General features: G+C 39.2%; 1 protein-coding gene across 6 annotated transcripts in view; it reads left to right on the top strand.

Annotated features, from left to right (window-relative positions):
* The window catches only part of Chd8 (chromodomain helicase DNA binding protein 8), a 68,819-nt gene that overhangs the window by 41,031 nt on the left and 12,654 nt on the right, over positions 1 to 15,134 (top strand). For 4 of the 6 annotated variants that reach the window (XM_021652317.2, XM_021652319.2, XM_060391227.1 and 1 more), the window contains exons 11-27: positions 1,030 to 1,167; positions 2,941 to 3,062; positions 3,222 to 3,465; positions 4,723 to 4,899; positions 5,984 to 6,127; positions 6,355 to 6,610; positions 7,808 to 8,018; positions 8,185 to 8,380; positions 8,986 to 9,153; positions 9,652 to 9,831; positions 9,980 to 10,090; positions 11,680 to 11,876; positions 12,109 to 12,308; positions 12,389 to 12,569; positions 12,648 to 12,737; positions 13,144 to 13,247; positions 14,566 to 14,695. In XM_021652317.2, coding sequence (XP_021507992.1) covers positions 1,030 to 1,167; positions 2,941 to 3,062; positions 3,222 to 3,465; positions 4,723 to 4,899; positions 5,984 to 6,127; positions 6,355 to 6,610; positions 7,808 to 8,018; positions 8,185 to 8,380; positions 8,986 to 9,153; positions 9,652 to 9,831; positions 9,980 to 10,090; positions 11,680 to 11,876; positions 12,109 to 12,308; positions 12,389 to 12,569; positions 12,648 to 12,737; positions 13,144 to 13,247; positions 14,566 to 14,695 — 2,849 coding nt within the window. The remainder of the gene's footprint in view (positions 1 to 1,029; positions 1,168 to 2,940; positions 3,063 to 3,221; positions 3,466 to 4,722; positions 4,900 to 5,983; positions 6,128 to 6,354; positions 6,611 to 7,807; positions 8,019 to 8,184; positions 8,381 to 8,985; positions 9,154 to 9,651; positions 9,832 to 9,979; positions 10,091 to 11,679; positions 11,877 to 12,108; positions 12,309 to 12,388; positions 12,570 to 12,647; positions 12,738 to 13,143; positions 13,248 to 14,565; positions 14,696 to 15,134) is intronic. The other 2 variants (XM_021652321.2, XM_060391226.1) reach the window with 1 other exon arrangement.

A 15,134-nucleotide genomic window follows, 5' to 3' on the forward strand; every position in this document is an offset into this window, starting at 1 on the left:
TGGTGCTAAAATGTGTTGGTGTTTTGATATTATAGTTAAAGTTCCCAATATTTGACAGTAATATTCTGTATATCCATTTCCCCCTCTTCAAAATAGATTTGATTTTTATCTGTTTTGTATTAGCTAACAATGGAAATAAAGTATGTTCTTGAGAAAAATAAGTTAATATGCTGGAAATATGTGACTTCTACAAAAAGTTTTAGATAAGGAGTGACTCGAGTCACTGTAGTAAAGGAAGAACCATTGGGTCATTTCTAGGAATGCTTCCTTTGATCTGAGACTATTGGGACACTTTCACAGTTAATGGTAGCTATTTCAAGGAGTACTCTGTAAATTGAAATTAGAGATTCCTATTGAGAACACGATGCCTAATCTACCCCACCCCCTTGGTGATATTTGGTTTGGTTGGTTGGGTTTTTTGTTTGTTTGTTTGTTTGTTTGTTTGTTTTGTGTGTGGTTTTTTTTTTTGTTTTGGTTTGGTTTGGTTTGGTTTTGGGTTTTTTTTGGGTTTTTTTTTTTGGTTTGGTTTTTTTGGTTCTTTGAGCAGGGGTTTCTGTGTGTAGCCTTGCTTGTCCTACATCTAGCTCTGTAGACCAAGCCTGTGTACTGGGATTGAAGGTATGAGCCACCAAGCTTGGCTATGCCTAGTCTTTCTGATTGTACTTGCTTTGAATAAGCCTGTAATGGAAATACTATCACAAGAGTGATTGGTTATCTTTTTAATTTTGTTTTTGTAGTACCTGGCATCAAACCCAGGGCAGTCAACATTTTCCCGTACTCCAGCCCAGCGGAAATAGGAGTGTTATTACACACACACACACATACACATACATGAGTATCTTCCACTGTGGATGCCTATAGAACAGTATTATTGTTGGAGCTTCAGAATTTCTAAATTCTCTCCACCCAGTAGTTGGTTGATTCAATCTGGTGTTTTTTAGCACCTATAAAGCTGATGCTTAGTAATCTGGTGTTAGAGTCAAGTTCTTAACCTTTAATCACTGCTGTTTTGGCTTTCCTTTCTCCTAGCCTGTAATTTATTACCTGGTGAAATGGTGCTCTCTGCCCTATGAAGACAGTACATGGGAGCTAAAAGAGGATGTTGATGAAGGCAAGATTCGGGAATTTAAACGGATCCAGTCAAGGCATCCAGAACTCAAAAGGGTGGTAGGTACATTTGGATTTAGAAGGTAAATGTAGTAGTGTAAAGGACTATCAAGGCTTTATTGCTCAGGTCAGCCTTGGCAAGAAGTTTTTTTTGGTTTATCTTTCTATTATGGAAGTTCTCTTAACATGTAAGGAAGGGTAAACTAAATAGTATAATGTACCCATCACTAAAGCAAAAATTATTAATACATGGTCAGTCATGTGCCTTATTTTAAATCAAATTAACATTCCTTCATTTCATTTCTAATTATTTCAGGATTTGCCTAAAAGGTTCTCTCTCTCTCTCTCTCTCTTTTTTAAAGCCAAGATCTCTCTGTGTAGATCAGGCTGGCCTTGAACTCACAAAGATCTACCTGCCTCTGCCTCCTGAGCACTGAGATTACATGAGTATGCTAGCTGCTTGAGTCATTGAGGTGGGAGTTTTGAAAGTGCAAGGTCAGCCTGGTCAAGATGAGATACTACCCCCCCAAAAAAAAAAAAAAAAAAGCAATGGTCTTTTCAAAAAAATTATATATTCATTTATGTGGATGTTTGTTTTCGAGACAGGGTTTCTCTGTGTAGTTAGCCTTGGCTGTCCAAGACTTGCTTTGTAGACCAGGCTGACCTCAAACTCACAGAGATCTGCCTACCTCTGCCTCCTGAGTGCTGAGATTAAAGGAGTACACCACCATGTCTGACTTTCTTTCTTTCTTTTTTTTTTAAGGGGGGGACAGGTGGAGGGTTGCAAAAAGTTTTATTATTAGACACCACTTCTAGAGATTCAAACAGACAGAAGAGGGTGATCAGTAAGCTTGTTCATACGTAATGGTACTACAGTCAGGTTGTATTTTGTGATGTCATCACTATCTAGATTTAGGCATTAGAGCACAGACCTGTCTTTCAGGTACTTAAGATATTGACATAGTATTGAAAGTACAAGGTAAGGAAGATAATGAGATAGATACTGTCCCCCAAAACAACACAAAAAGAATCTTGATTTATTTGTTTGTTTGGCTGGTTGGTTGGTTGCTTGGTTTAGTTTTTTGAGATAGGATTTCTCTGTGTAGTCCTGGCTATCCTGAAACTTGCTCTATAGATTAGGCTGGGCCTCGAACTCAGAGTTCTACCTGCCTCTCCCTCAGCCTCATGAGGACTAGAATAACTTGCATCACTGCACCAAATTTTCATTATTTTTTGTATATGGGTGCTCTATCTTCATGTACACCTGCATGCCAGAAGAGGCCATCAGATCACATTATAGATGGTTGTGAGCCACTATGTGGTTGCTGGGAATTAAACCAGTTCCTCTGGAAGAGCAGCCAGTGCTCTTAACCACTGAGCCATTTTTCCAGCCTAGCCCCCAAATTTCTTTAAGGATGTCATTCTGAATTTCTCTCTATATATATTTTTTTATATTTTTTAAATATTTATTTATCTTATGTGTGTGGGTGTCTTGTCAGCACACCAGAAGAAGGCATTGAATCCCAATCTTCATTTACAGACATTTTTTGAGCTTTCCTGTGGATGCTAGAATTGAACTAAGGACTTCTGGAAGAGTGGCCAGTGTTCTTCACTCTTGAACTCTCTTTCCATCCCTCTAAATGTAGTTTCCTGGCATCTTCCTAAAGTATCCAGTGGGCAATCTTTCTTTTGAAATAACATGCAGTCATGAATTTAATTTAAGTTTATTCCACATGTTATAACCCAAGCAATGTTTTTCATTTGATTAAAATACTAGAATTAGTTATTTTATTAGTTTCACTGCTCCACTAATTCAAACTTTTTACTTTTTAGAATCGTCCACAGGCAAGTGCCTGGAAGAAATTGGAACTGTCCCATGAATATAAAAACAGAAACCAATTACGGGAATATCAATTAGAAGGGGTCAACTGGCTCCTCTTTAATTGGTATAACAGGTAAAGAAAACACTTAGCTTATAACATATAGGCTTAGTCTGACAATTAGTTTCAGACATTTTATCAAAATAATTTTTTCTAGGTACTTTTGTTTTGTGATAAATTTTTGGCATGTTCTTCTCCCTGTTCCTACCCCCTCCCCCCCCCAAAAATCTACAGGCAGAACTGCATCCTGGCTGATGAAATGGGATTAGGCAAAACTATTCAGTCAATTGCCTTCTTACAGGAGGTATATAATGTAGGCATCCATGGTCCATTTTTGGTCATTGCTCCATTGTCCACCATTACTAACTGGGAGCGAGAATTCAATACATGGACAGAGATGAACACTATTGTGTACCATGGCAGCCTGGCCAGCCGACAAATGATTCAGCAGTATGAAATGTACTGTAAAGACTCACGGGTGAGTTGTATGTCTTGAGAATGCTGTGCTGGAGAAAGTAGGCCAAGGTACCTAGTATTTCAGGAGCTACATATGTATTAAAGATGCTCACTGAGGCTATATGTTGCTTGAGGTGTTTTTTTATGTAGTGATGTAATTTGATTTTGCTGTTTCTACCCAATAGTCATTGTCAGTCACTGAATGTTCTGGTTTAATATGTAAATACATAATTGTGAGGGATTGCTTTGTTTTGAGAAAATCATACTTATAACCTAAATTGGCTTCAGTTCCTAAAGGCTGAAATGATGCATACGTATATACCACCACACTCAGCTGTATTTTAAATAAAGTTTTAATAGCACTGCTGTGTTTTATTTTTCAGTGATAAACTTAAATGTGGTAATAAACGTAAATGTGCATTTGACCTTTTTTTAATAACTGAAATTTTAATAGAAGATGCTTTTTGTAAGGGAAAAATTTTGAATCATCTTTTTTGTATTAATAGCAGATTTTATTAATTACTGCTTTGTTTCTTGTATTATATTTTTGCTTCTAAGCTAAATTTTATTGTATTGTAGTTTTTTGTTTTGTTGAAATTATTTGATTTCTGTCAGATATTAGACTACATATTACTTTTTTTGTTTATTTATTTTAGTGTTTTTGAGATAAGGACTCAATATTTAGCTCAGTTGGCCTCAAACTTGTGCTCCTCTTATCTTAGATTCCTAAGTGAACTAGGTTACGGGAAACTGCTTAGCTTGGTTTCCACTTTTTTTCCCCCTGTGGTATGTTTTTGTTTTGTTTTTTTTCCCCAAGGCTGTAGGGCAGTGAGAACTTTTTTTTTTTTTTCATGTAGTTACATACAGTTGTGAGCTGCCATGTGGGTGCTGGGAATTGAACCCAGGTCCTCTGGAAAAGCAGCCAGTGTTTTCTACCACTGAGCCACCTCTCCAGCCCCGGATCTCATTGCTAACCATTGCATGATCTAAGACAGATTTATACCAGCGAAGCATACAACAGTCAGAAATGTTCAGCTGCACTCAATAAGGTGGGCCTGTTATTTTCCCAAGAAGCTGCATCTGTTGAGAAAAGTGCACATCATATTCAGTGATTCGCACTCACACTGCTTTTTGTTAGTATAAACAGTGACAGAAGTTGGCAGTGGTGCAGTGGTACTGTATGTTAAACTTCCTTATATATATCAAGGAAATTCAGAACTCTGCAGGTGGACATGTGTTTCAGGGGTGCCCCCTCTAACTGTACCAATTTCATGATTAGGGTCGCCTCATCCCAGGTGCATATAAGTTTGATGCTTTGATCACCACTTTTGAGATGATTTTGTCAGACTGTCCTGAACTTCGTGAAATTGAATGGCGTTGTGTCATCATCGATGAAGCCCATCGCCTGAAGAACCGTAATTGCAAGCTACTCGATAGTCTCAAGCACATGGACCTGGTGAGCTCCCAAAGTGACTTGTAGAAACTCTGAAATTTAATCTAATTTCCCTGTGAAATGAAAAGTGCACTAATCTAGGAGAGAACCTTGTATTAAGGAACTTTCATTATAAGCTTTAGATTTGGAAATGAATTGTAAATTAGTGCTTTTTAATCATGAGAAACAATGGAAAGGAAGCTTAGTTACCTATCCCAAAGATTAATATTTAAAACAACAACTATATATATTTTTTTTTTAATTCTCCAATTGAGCCACTTGGGCCACATTCAGCTAATATGGTCTAGTAGACTTTCCTGGGTTGGTTTGGTTTTGTTGTTGTTTTGTTGGTTTTTATAGACAGGATTTTTCTGTGTAGCCCTAACTTTCCTGGAACTCACTCTGTAGACCAGGCTGGCCTGGAACTCAGACCTGCTTCTGCCTCCCAAGTATTGGGATTAAAGATGTGTGCTGCTGCTGCCACCACCCCCCTCCCAACTCTAACCCCCACACTGACTTTTCCTGGATTATTAATGTTGCTGTGACTGACTGGATACTAGGTGTTCGCTGCCATACTTAGCTTGCATCACACGTGGCCTCTCGCCTTCTAGTGAGCCAGATTGGGTGGGCTTCCTTTACAACATGTTCTCAGGACAGTGCTGAAAAGGGCCAAGTGGAGCTGCAGAGTCCTTGAGCTCTGTGACTCACCTGTCACTTCAGTGCATTGTCTTTGTAAGAGCCAGGCAAAGGGAAGCTTGAATTCAAGGGGTGAGCCTTACTAAGAGGAACTACAGAGAACTCACAGGCATATCTAGTCCACCACAAAAACATTCTATAGAGGGGAGAGTTAGGATTTCTGTGGGAAAGACAAGAATTTGGAAATAGTGTATCCGAGTTACTAGTACTTTATTTAGCTTAAGACAGTATTTACTTAGTTTCAGTATGTTAGATAAGGGCATTTACTAAATGTTTTTTGTTAGTCAATAAGTAAGCAAGAAAAAAAAGTGAAGGCAGTAATCTGGCCCATTACCATAGTAGTGTCGATAAACTAAAACTAAAGTAACTGTACTTGATGGGATCTCTGCAAGTTCTATCTTCTCAAATACAGGAGCATAAAGTGTTACTCACAGGAACACCATTGCAAAATACTGTAGAGGAACTCTTCAGCCTACTTCATTTCTTGGAACCGTCACAGTTCCCTTCAGAATCAGAGTTTCTTAAGGATTTTGGGGATCTCAAGACAGAGGAGCAGGTAAGAAATCTGTCTGATGAGGTCTTTCTTAACGCAGGACCTGAGACCTTTCTGAAGTTTTGCCCATATCACCTGTAGCCATATGAATATATATATATATATATTTTTTTTTTCTTCAGATAGTGGAGAACTAATTTTTTATTTTTCCAGATAATCTTATTTGTTTCTTCTCTCTATAATGTAAGGTAATGTTAGTGGTTTCTGTTTCTCTTTATAATGAACCACAGGTTCAAAAGCTTCAGGCCATTCTAAAGCCAATGATGCTGAGAAGACTCAAAGAGGATGTTGAAAAGAATTTGGCTCCCAAACAGGAAACTATTATTGAAGTAGAACTGACCAACATCCAGAAGAAATACTACCGAGCTATTTTAGAGAAGAATTTCTCCTTCCTTTCCAAAGGGGCAGGACATACCAACATGCCTAATCTGCTAAACACGATGATGGAGTTACGCAAGTGCTGTAATCACCCATACCTCATCAATGGTGAGTGAATTAAAGCCCTAGAAAGACACACTAACTGATGTATCCAAATGTAACTAGGATATGGACTGTGGCTTAGGAAAAGATTGTCCTTTTAAAAACAAGATTCTCATGTATTATCTTAAATATCTCTGAATATTTTCTATACTAGCTATTGTGTGTGTGTGGGTGAGAGAGAAAGTGATTGGGATTTGACAATAATGTAAAATTTGTTCTCTCCTTCCACCTTTATGTGGGTTATAGGGATCAGACTCAGGTTGCCAGGCTTGCATGGACAGCACCTTTATGTACTGAGCCATCTTGGAACCCCCCCCCCCCCCCCCGGTTATTTCTATTTTCTTGGTTTTACATAAAATCCCAAATTAAATACATTTTTTTTATGTGCAATTTCATGAGTAGTAACTCATGAGTAATAATTCTATGTTCTGGATAAATGTTCTTACTGATACTTTCTTTTGAATTTTGGGGGGAGGAATGGCTGTATGTATATGTTCCATTTTATTTAGTGCATATTTTCCTGTCCGTGTTATTTACATGGTTTTTTAAATTCAGTTTATTTAGGAAAGACCTGCCTTAGAATGTTTTATATAAGGGTGGAAGATTAGTTTATATATTTTGCTGCTAAATTTTTGAGAAAAATGCCACTAAAGGAGATGGATTTACTGCCCCAACATAAGCATATAAAAAACCTAGGCATGACTACTCACACTTGTAACTTAAATGCCATGGAGTAGAAACAAGAGGATTGCTGGCCTCGCTCCAAGTTGGTCAGCTTGAGATCCTCTGTCAATAGACCCTCTGATGGGAATGGTAGAGCAAAACACCTGACATCTTACTTTGGCCTCAGAGTGAACTTGGGCACAAAGTTACAAGTGTCATGCAAGTGTTGTGCATGTGTGGTTAGAGAGGGAGGGAAGAAGGATAAAAGATCATACTTCTTAACTGGGTGTGATGGCACACACCTTTAATCCCAGTGCTCCAGAAGCAGGGGCATGTGGTTACCTGTGAGTTCGCGGCCAGCCTGGTCTACAAAGTGAGTTCCTAGATGACCAGACTACACAGAAAAACCTTATCTTGGAAAAAACAAAACAAGATCATACTACTTTTTACTTTGTTTACTTACCTCAAGCCACTATATTAAATGAGATTTTATATGTTTTCGTTTATCCTCAACATTAACTTTTACTATTTTATTTGCAGGTGCAGAAGAGAAGATCCTGATGGAATTTCGGGAAGCTTGCCACATTATACCTCAAGATTTCCACCTGCAGGCCATGGTTCGCTCAGCTGGCAAATTAGTTCTTATTGACAAGTTACTTCCAAAGCTTAAAGCTGGTGGCCATAAAGTTCTGATTTTCTCCCAGATGGTACGCTGTCTAGATATTCTGGAGGATTATCTCATCCAGAGGAGGTAAGAAATGAGCCATTCTAAAACGTCTTGTGGTTATTACATCTTCATAAAGCTTCAAGGAGAGTTGGTTAATAGTTCCGTGGTTAGAATGTTTGTCTGGCACTTGAAAGACCTTGTTTTCTACTTAGCCGGTTTTACCCACTGTGCTGCCTGCCCTCTTCTCCAGGTACTTGTATGAACGTATTGACGGGAGAGTTAGAGGCAATCTTCGGCAAGCCGCTATCGACCGCTTCAGCAAGCCTGACTCGGACCGCTTTGTCTTCTTGTTATGTACCCGTGCTGGTGGACTTGGTATTAACCTTACAGCTGCTGACACCTGTATTATCTTTGATTCAGACTGGAATCCACAGAACGACCTGCAGGTAAAGGAAAAAAAAAAAACTTTTTTTTTTTTTTTTTTTTTTTTTTTTGGCATACTACTTGCCTAATCCAAGAGGTTTTTTAATGAGATCATGATCTCTTAGAAAGACCCTTCTTTCAAAGAAGTGGAAATTAATTGTAATTATATAAGCAAGGTCGAGTTAGCTAACATTCTATAAAAACCTATAAAAGTGGTGGTGGCGTATGCCTTGGGCAGATCTCTGAGTTCGAAGCCAGCCTAGACTATAGAGCAAGTTCTAGAACTGCCAATGCTACACAGAAAAACCATGTCTCAGGAAAAAAGAAAGAAAAACCTAATACTAAATGTTGTAGTCTTTGGAATCTATAGTTTTTGTTTCAGATACTTATGATCCTGAGGCATGAAAGAAACAATGGACAATATAAATGGATGGGTCTGTGTTTGAAATCAGATTTCATTTATAGAAAAAAATACACATACAAACTAGTTTGCTGACTCCCATTCTACAAGATGGGCCAGAAATTTCTTTTTGAAATTGAATTTTGATTTTGAGTTGATTTCATAGCCCTTTATGAGTGTGAAGAATTAAGACAGTGTTATTTATACTTTGTTCTCTTTTTTAACTAGGCCCAAGCACGTTGTCATCGAATTGGACAGAGCAAAGCTGTGAAAGTGTACAGGCTCATCACTCGTAATTCCTATGAGAGAGAGATGTTTGATAAAGCTAGTCTCAAGTTGGGATTGGATAAGGCTGTGCTTCAGTCCATGAGTGGTCGAGATGGCAACATTACTGGAGTAAGTGTGTAGATGAGTTTGTGGTATGTGTGTGAACATGTGCATGAGCTTATAGAAGTCAGGACAACTTTATGGAATCAGGTCTTCCACTGTGAGTTCTGGAAATTGAGTTAGGGTCGGTCACCAGGCTTGCACTGAGGTGAGCAGCTTTACCTGATGAGGCATCTTGCCAGTCCAAATGCAGTTTTGCACAGAATGTTTAGATTATCAAATACTTCTTTTTTCAAGTTTTGTTGGTTTTGGGTTTTTTTGGTTTTTTTTGTTTTTTTTTTTTTTTTCCATGTTTTTATTGAGACAGGATTTCTCTATATAGCTGGCCTTGGCTGTCCTGGACTTTGTAGACCAGCCTGGTCTTGACCTTACATAGACCTGCCTCCAAAGTGCTGGGGTTAAGGGTGTGCGCCATCGTGCCCAGCCTGATGATTATTTCTTACAGTACAATAAAACGTCAAGATTATTCTTACTGTAGGAGTTTTATCTTTGTATTGGTTTTTACAGATTCAACAGTTCTCTAAGAAAGAGATTGAAGATCTCTTAAGGAAAGGTGCATATGCAGCCATAATGGAGGAAGACGATGAGGGTTCTAAGTTCTGTGAAGAGGACATAGATCAAATCCTGCTAAGACGGACCACAACCATCACTATTGAGTCTGAAGGGAAAGGTTCTACCTTTGCCAAGGCACGTTCTACGTGTGGCAGATCCTATATGGGCAGACATAGATGGATTCAGCAATCTCCAGGATTTAAATGTTTTTAAATACTGGCGAATTTCCCTTTGTCCATAAAAACACTGTACATAACTTTACTCTGTATTTGTTTCTCTTTAGGCAAGCTTTGTTGCTTCTGAAAATAGGACAGATATTTCCTTGGATGATCCAAACTTTTGGCAAAAATGGGCCAAAAAGGCAGACCTAGACATGGATATGCTGAACAGCAAGGTGAGCATACCTTTCCTTTGAGGGAAATACTGTAGGAGACAAAGTTCTTGCACTCTTCTGCCGTTCCAGCTCTTTAGTGTTAATTGAAACTTATGCTAGAATATAATATAAAAAGTTTGTGGAAACTTTCTCTACCTGAAATACCCTCTACAAATACTTACCTGTTATCCAGGTGGCAGTTATGCCTGTAATCCCAGGAAGCAGAGTCAAGCAGATCTTTGTGAGTTAGAGGCTGTCCTAGTCTGAGGAGTGAGTTCCAGGACAGCCAAGACTGCAAACAGAGACACTCTGTTTCAAAAAAGAAAAAAGCCAGAACCACATGGCCAAAGCTGTCGAGTTCTGCTGCTTGCTGGGGCTGTAATATGGCCCCTTGTTCAATCACATCTTCACCAGCTTTCTGTTTTCCATGGTTTCCTTCACTACCTAAACTTGCCTGTTCTGGAACTTGCTCTGTAGACCAGACTGACCTTGAATTCAGAGGTCTGCAGGCCTCTGGTTCCTGGTTGCTTGGATTAAAGGCATGTACCACCATGCCCGAACCTAAGCTTTTCTTTAATTCCTTTCCACAAGATGGAAGCTTAACTGGGTAGGTTCTTGCCCTGAGGTCACCACTTCCTTAATTCCATTTAATATCCTGGAACACAGAATGTAGCTCCGTTCTACTTCCTGGTGCCCTTTAATCCTTGAATTATATATTTTGTATTTTTTTTTTTTTTTTTGCAGACTACTCTGTTTCTATTAAGAGTGAGCCACAGGACAGAGTCTATTAGGCTGTTTGGAGATTTCCTTTGCCACTGCATTTAATCTAGATCTCTTCTTCTTAGCCTCAGGTGGACTCTTTGGACAAAGGCAAAAAGCAGCCACATTCTTCACCAAAGTATCACAAGAACAATCTCTAGGCAACATATTAAACTTCTCCTCTGAAACCTCTTGAGCCAGGCCCCCGCAGTTCAAATCATGCTCATCACCACTGTCTTTTATCTTTCTACTAGTATGGCCCATTAAGCATTGCTTAAAGCCTTTCACTGCTTTCCTAACCCAAAGTCCCAAAATCTGCATTCCTCCAAACAAAAGCATGGTCAATTCTATCACAGCAATACCCCTGGTATCAGCTTGTTTTAGGGTTTTATTGCTGCAAGAGACACCATGACAAAAAGCAAGTTGGGGAGGAAAAGGTTCCAGATCACAATCCATCATTGGGGGAAGTCAGGACAGGAACTCAAAGAGAGCTGGAACCTGTAGGCAGGAGCTGATGCAGAAACCATGGAGGGTACTGCCTACTGGCTTGCTTTTTAGCTTGCTCTGCTTGATTTCTTCTAAAACCCAGGACTACTACCACAGGGATGGCACCACCCACAGTGGGCTGGGCCCTCCCCCACTGATCACTAATTTAGAGAATGCCTTACAGCTGGATGTTATGGAGGCATTTTCTCAACTGAGGGTGTTTCCTCTCTGATGACTCTAACATATCGTATTGACACACAAAACCAGACTACATTTCATAACTTAAATTCGAGATTATATCAATCCGTAGTGTTCACTCTTCTCCTATGAGCATATCATAGTTATATCTCCTGTTCTTTGTAAAGAATAACTTGGTGATTGACACACCTCGAGTTCGGAAACAGACTCGACACTTCAGCACTCTGAAAGATGACGACCTGGTTGAGTTTTCTGATTTGGAAAGTGAAGATGATGAGCGGCCACGCTCCCGAAGGCATGACCGTCATCACACCTATGGGCGCACTGACTGCTTTCGGGTGGAAAAACATCTCCTGGTATATGGGTAAGAATGCAACTTGCCATGAGCAGTAGGGCGTCTCTGTGCTGACTCCTGACTCCCTGTTGCCCTTGAGATTGGAGGCCAAGAAGCATCACATTAGAAACACTTCACCTTTAAGGGAGCTTCTGTTTGTTTTCCGCTTTTGAGGGTGACGACAATTCTGGGATCCAGGGGAATATCCCTAAACTTGAATTTCCTAAAAAATATTTGTGTTGTTGCCTTTCTTTTTTGTTAGCTGGGGACGTTGGCGAGACATTTTGTCTCATGGACGTTTTAAGCGACGAATGACTGAAAGAGATGTAGAGACAATCTGCCGTGCCATCCTTGTATATTGTCTTCTACACTACCGTGGGGATGAGAATATCAAAAGCTTCATTTGGGACTTGATTAGCCCTGCTGAAAATGGCAAGACAAAAGAATTGCAGAATCATTCAGGTAATTATCAGCTCCTACCCTTTCATCTTTCTACGGGGTATCTAGTCCTTTTCAGGTGTCAGGGTTTTTCTCAATCCAAGTTTTCGATGTCTCCCCTTCCCCAGGTCTGTCTATCCCTGTGCCCCGTGGGCGTAAGGGGAAAAAAGTAAAGTCACAAAGTACTTTCGATATTCATAAGGCAGACTGGATCCGGAAATATAATCCTGATACTCTGTTCCAAGATGAGAGTTATAAGAAGCACTTGAAACATCAGTGTAACAAGTAAGAATGCTATTCAGATGAGTTCTCTTGAAAGCTTGCTGCACTGTTGCTAAGGTATCTCTCTGTCCCTCCCTTCAGGGTACTGTTGAGAGTTCGAATGCTCTACTACCTGAGACAGGAAGTTATTGGAGACCAAGCAGAGAAGGTCTTAGGGGGTGCTATAGCCAGGTAAAGTTCTTTATTTAGCCTGTCTTCATACATCTATCTATCGATCAATCGATCTATGTTGTGGGGAGGGCATGCATGTGGCACTCAGAGGACAAGTTGCCAGCGTAGGTTCTCTCCTCTGTGGGTTCCAGGGACTGAACTCAGGCTGTTGGGCCTGGTGGCAAGCACCTTTACCACTGAGCCATCTCACCAGCATCTTCTTATTTACTCATTATTTTACTTCCTTCCTTACTCCAGGAGTGACTTCTTGCTTGTCAGGCCTTTAATCCTACATTTAGCACAAGTTCATGGAAATAGGGTGGAAGCATAAGCATTTAAAGTAAAGGATAAAGCAAGCGACCTTAAAAATCTTTTGAATGATTATCACTTCTATTTCTAATGTTGCTTTACTGACTTACACATTTAGTGAGATTGACATATGGTTCCCAGTAGTGGATCAGCTGGAGGTTCCAACAACATGGTGGGATAGTGAGGCTGACAAGTCCCTGCTCATTGGCGTTTTTAAGCATGGTAGGTACCTTCTCCCATATTACTTTTGTATTGAAGATGCATGCCAAGAGATAGTACACTGAACAAAGTGTTTGTGGTAAATAATTCATCACCAGAAATGTTAAGTTTAATAAGAAACTAGTTCTTAAGTGTCTGTAGCAAACTAGTTAGTTCCATAATTAAATGTTTAAGGAATTCCAGGTGAACAGTTAAATGGAAGGCGGGAAACCTTTGTCTATCCTGTAACCATGGTTGCTGTAAGGTTACCTCCCTATGTATTAAAAGGTAGTCAAGAGAAGTAATACATGTCAAGTCCTGTTAATAACCATACTTAATTTCAGTGATTTTTCTTAGGACATGCTAAAATTAAAATAATCCTATTTATCTAAATGTCTCACTTGTCTAAAAGTTTAGTGGTCTGAGGTAGCAGTGAGTACTTACTAATTTCTTAAGTAATTAATTTCTTAATGCTTAATAAGAAATTCCAAGCATTAAAATCAGTGAATATTAGCTTCATCCTTTGATGTAATGTATTTTTGTATGTTTCTTTGCTTTTTGAGACAGGGTTTCTCTGTGTAACCTTGGCTGTCCTGGACTCACTTTGTAGACCAGGCTGGCCTCAAACTCACAGAGATCTGCCTGCCTCTGCCTCCCCAAGTGCTGAGATTATAGGCATGGGCCACTGTGTCCTCCTGGAGTGTATTTTTTTAACATACTTGGCTGTTTACTTCTTAAAATAAAGATACTTAATATACATGATTTTGAGAAATGTAACAATAAGAAAATTGTTAGCAAGCCAGACATGGTGGGACACGCCTTTAATCCCAGCAGAGACAGGTAGATCTCATGTGTTCCAGGCCATCCAGGGCTATACAGAGACCCTATCTTAAAAAAAAAAAGAAAAGAAAAGAAAAGAAAGAAAGAAAAAAGTGGTCATTTAATTTACTAGAAATATACAGAGGTTTAGAAAAGTTCAGTAGAAATATGCACTAAGAGTTCCCTTACTCTCAAGTGTGTTTCTTGTTTGTCATTGGAGACTGTGTAATAAAATCCATAAGTTATTAGGCTACTTCATGTCTGTACTAAGAATGCTGATCAAAAGACTATCACTTAAATGAACTATATAGACCAGACAACTTAAGATGAGTTATTAAATTATTATCTATCACTAGATGAAAACTATAAAAATTATAAATACGGTAGTATTCATACTTAGCCAAGTTAGTTATATTTTTTCATTATGAGCAAATTAGCGTACATATTCTAATGATTCTAACAGTGCACAAACTAAGCACAGACAAATCTCAGTTTCTTAAACCTGTGGCCCTTGTTCTTCTAGGCTATGAGAAATACAATACCATGAGGGCAGACCCTGCCTTGTGCTTCCTGGAAAAGGCTGGCAGGCCAGATGACAAAGCCATTGCAGCGGAACATAGGGTGTTAGATAATTTCTCTGACCTAGTGGAAGGGTAAGCATTGGTATTAACTTTCTTTACCTCGGTATCTGCTCTATGTTACTTGTGCTGATACTTTCTAACTCTAGTGTTGGATGAATGAAGTAAGATTTCTTTTTGTTTTACTTTACTTTTGTTTTTGTTTTGAGACAGGGTCTCATAGAGTTCCAGGTCTCTCTGGCTCCCTGGAACCTGCTTTGTAGACTAGGCTGACCTCAAACACAGAGATTCAGCTGTGTCTGTATCCCACATTCTGGGATTAAAGGCCTGTGCCACTATGCCCCATCCCATCACTAGGATTCTTAATAGTGTTTATGCTAATGTGTGATAAATTCTTACTAAAGAATACGACCAGCAGATTGGACCATCTGACACTGCACTAAGTCACACATTGCCATAACTACAGGTGAAGATCTATGTTATTTCCAGAAGGCCCACACAATGATCTCAGTAT

The sequence above is a fragment of the Meriones unguiculatus genome, chromosome 9 (genome assembly GCF_030254825.1).
Source record: "Meriones unguiculatus strain TT.TT164.6M chromosome 9, Bangor_MerUng_6.1, whole genome shotgun sequence".
Taxonomy (NCBI): Eukaryota; Metazoa; Chordata; class Mammalia; order Rodentia; family Muridae; genus Meriones; species Meriones unguiculatus.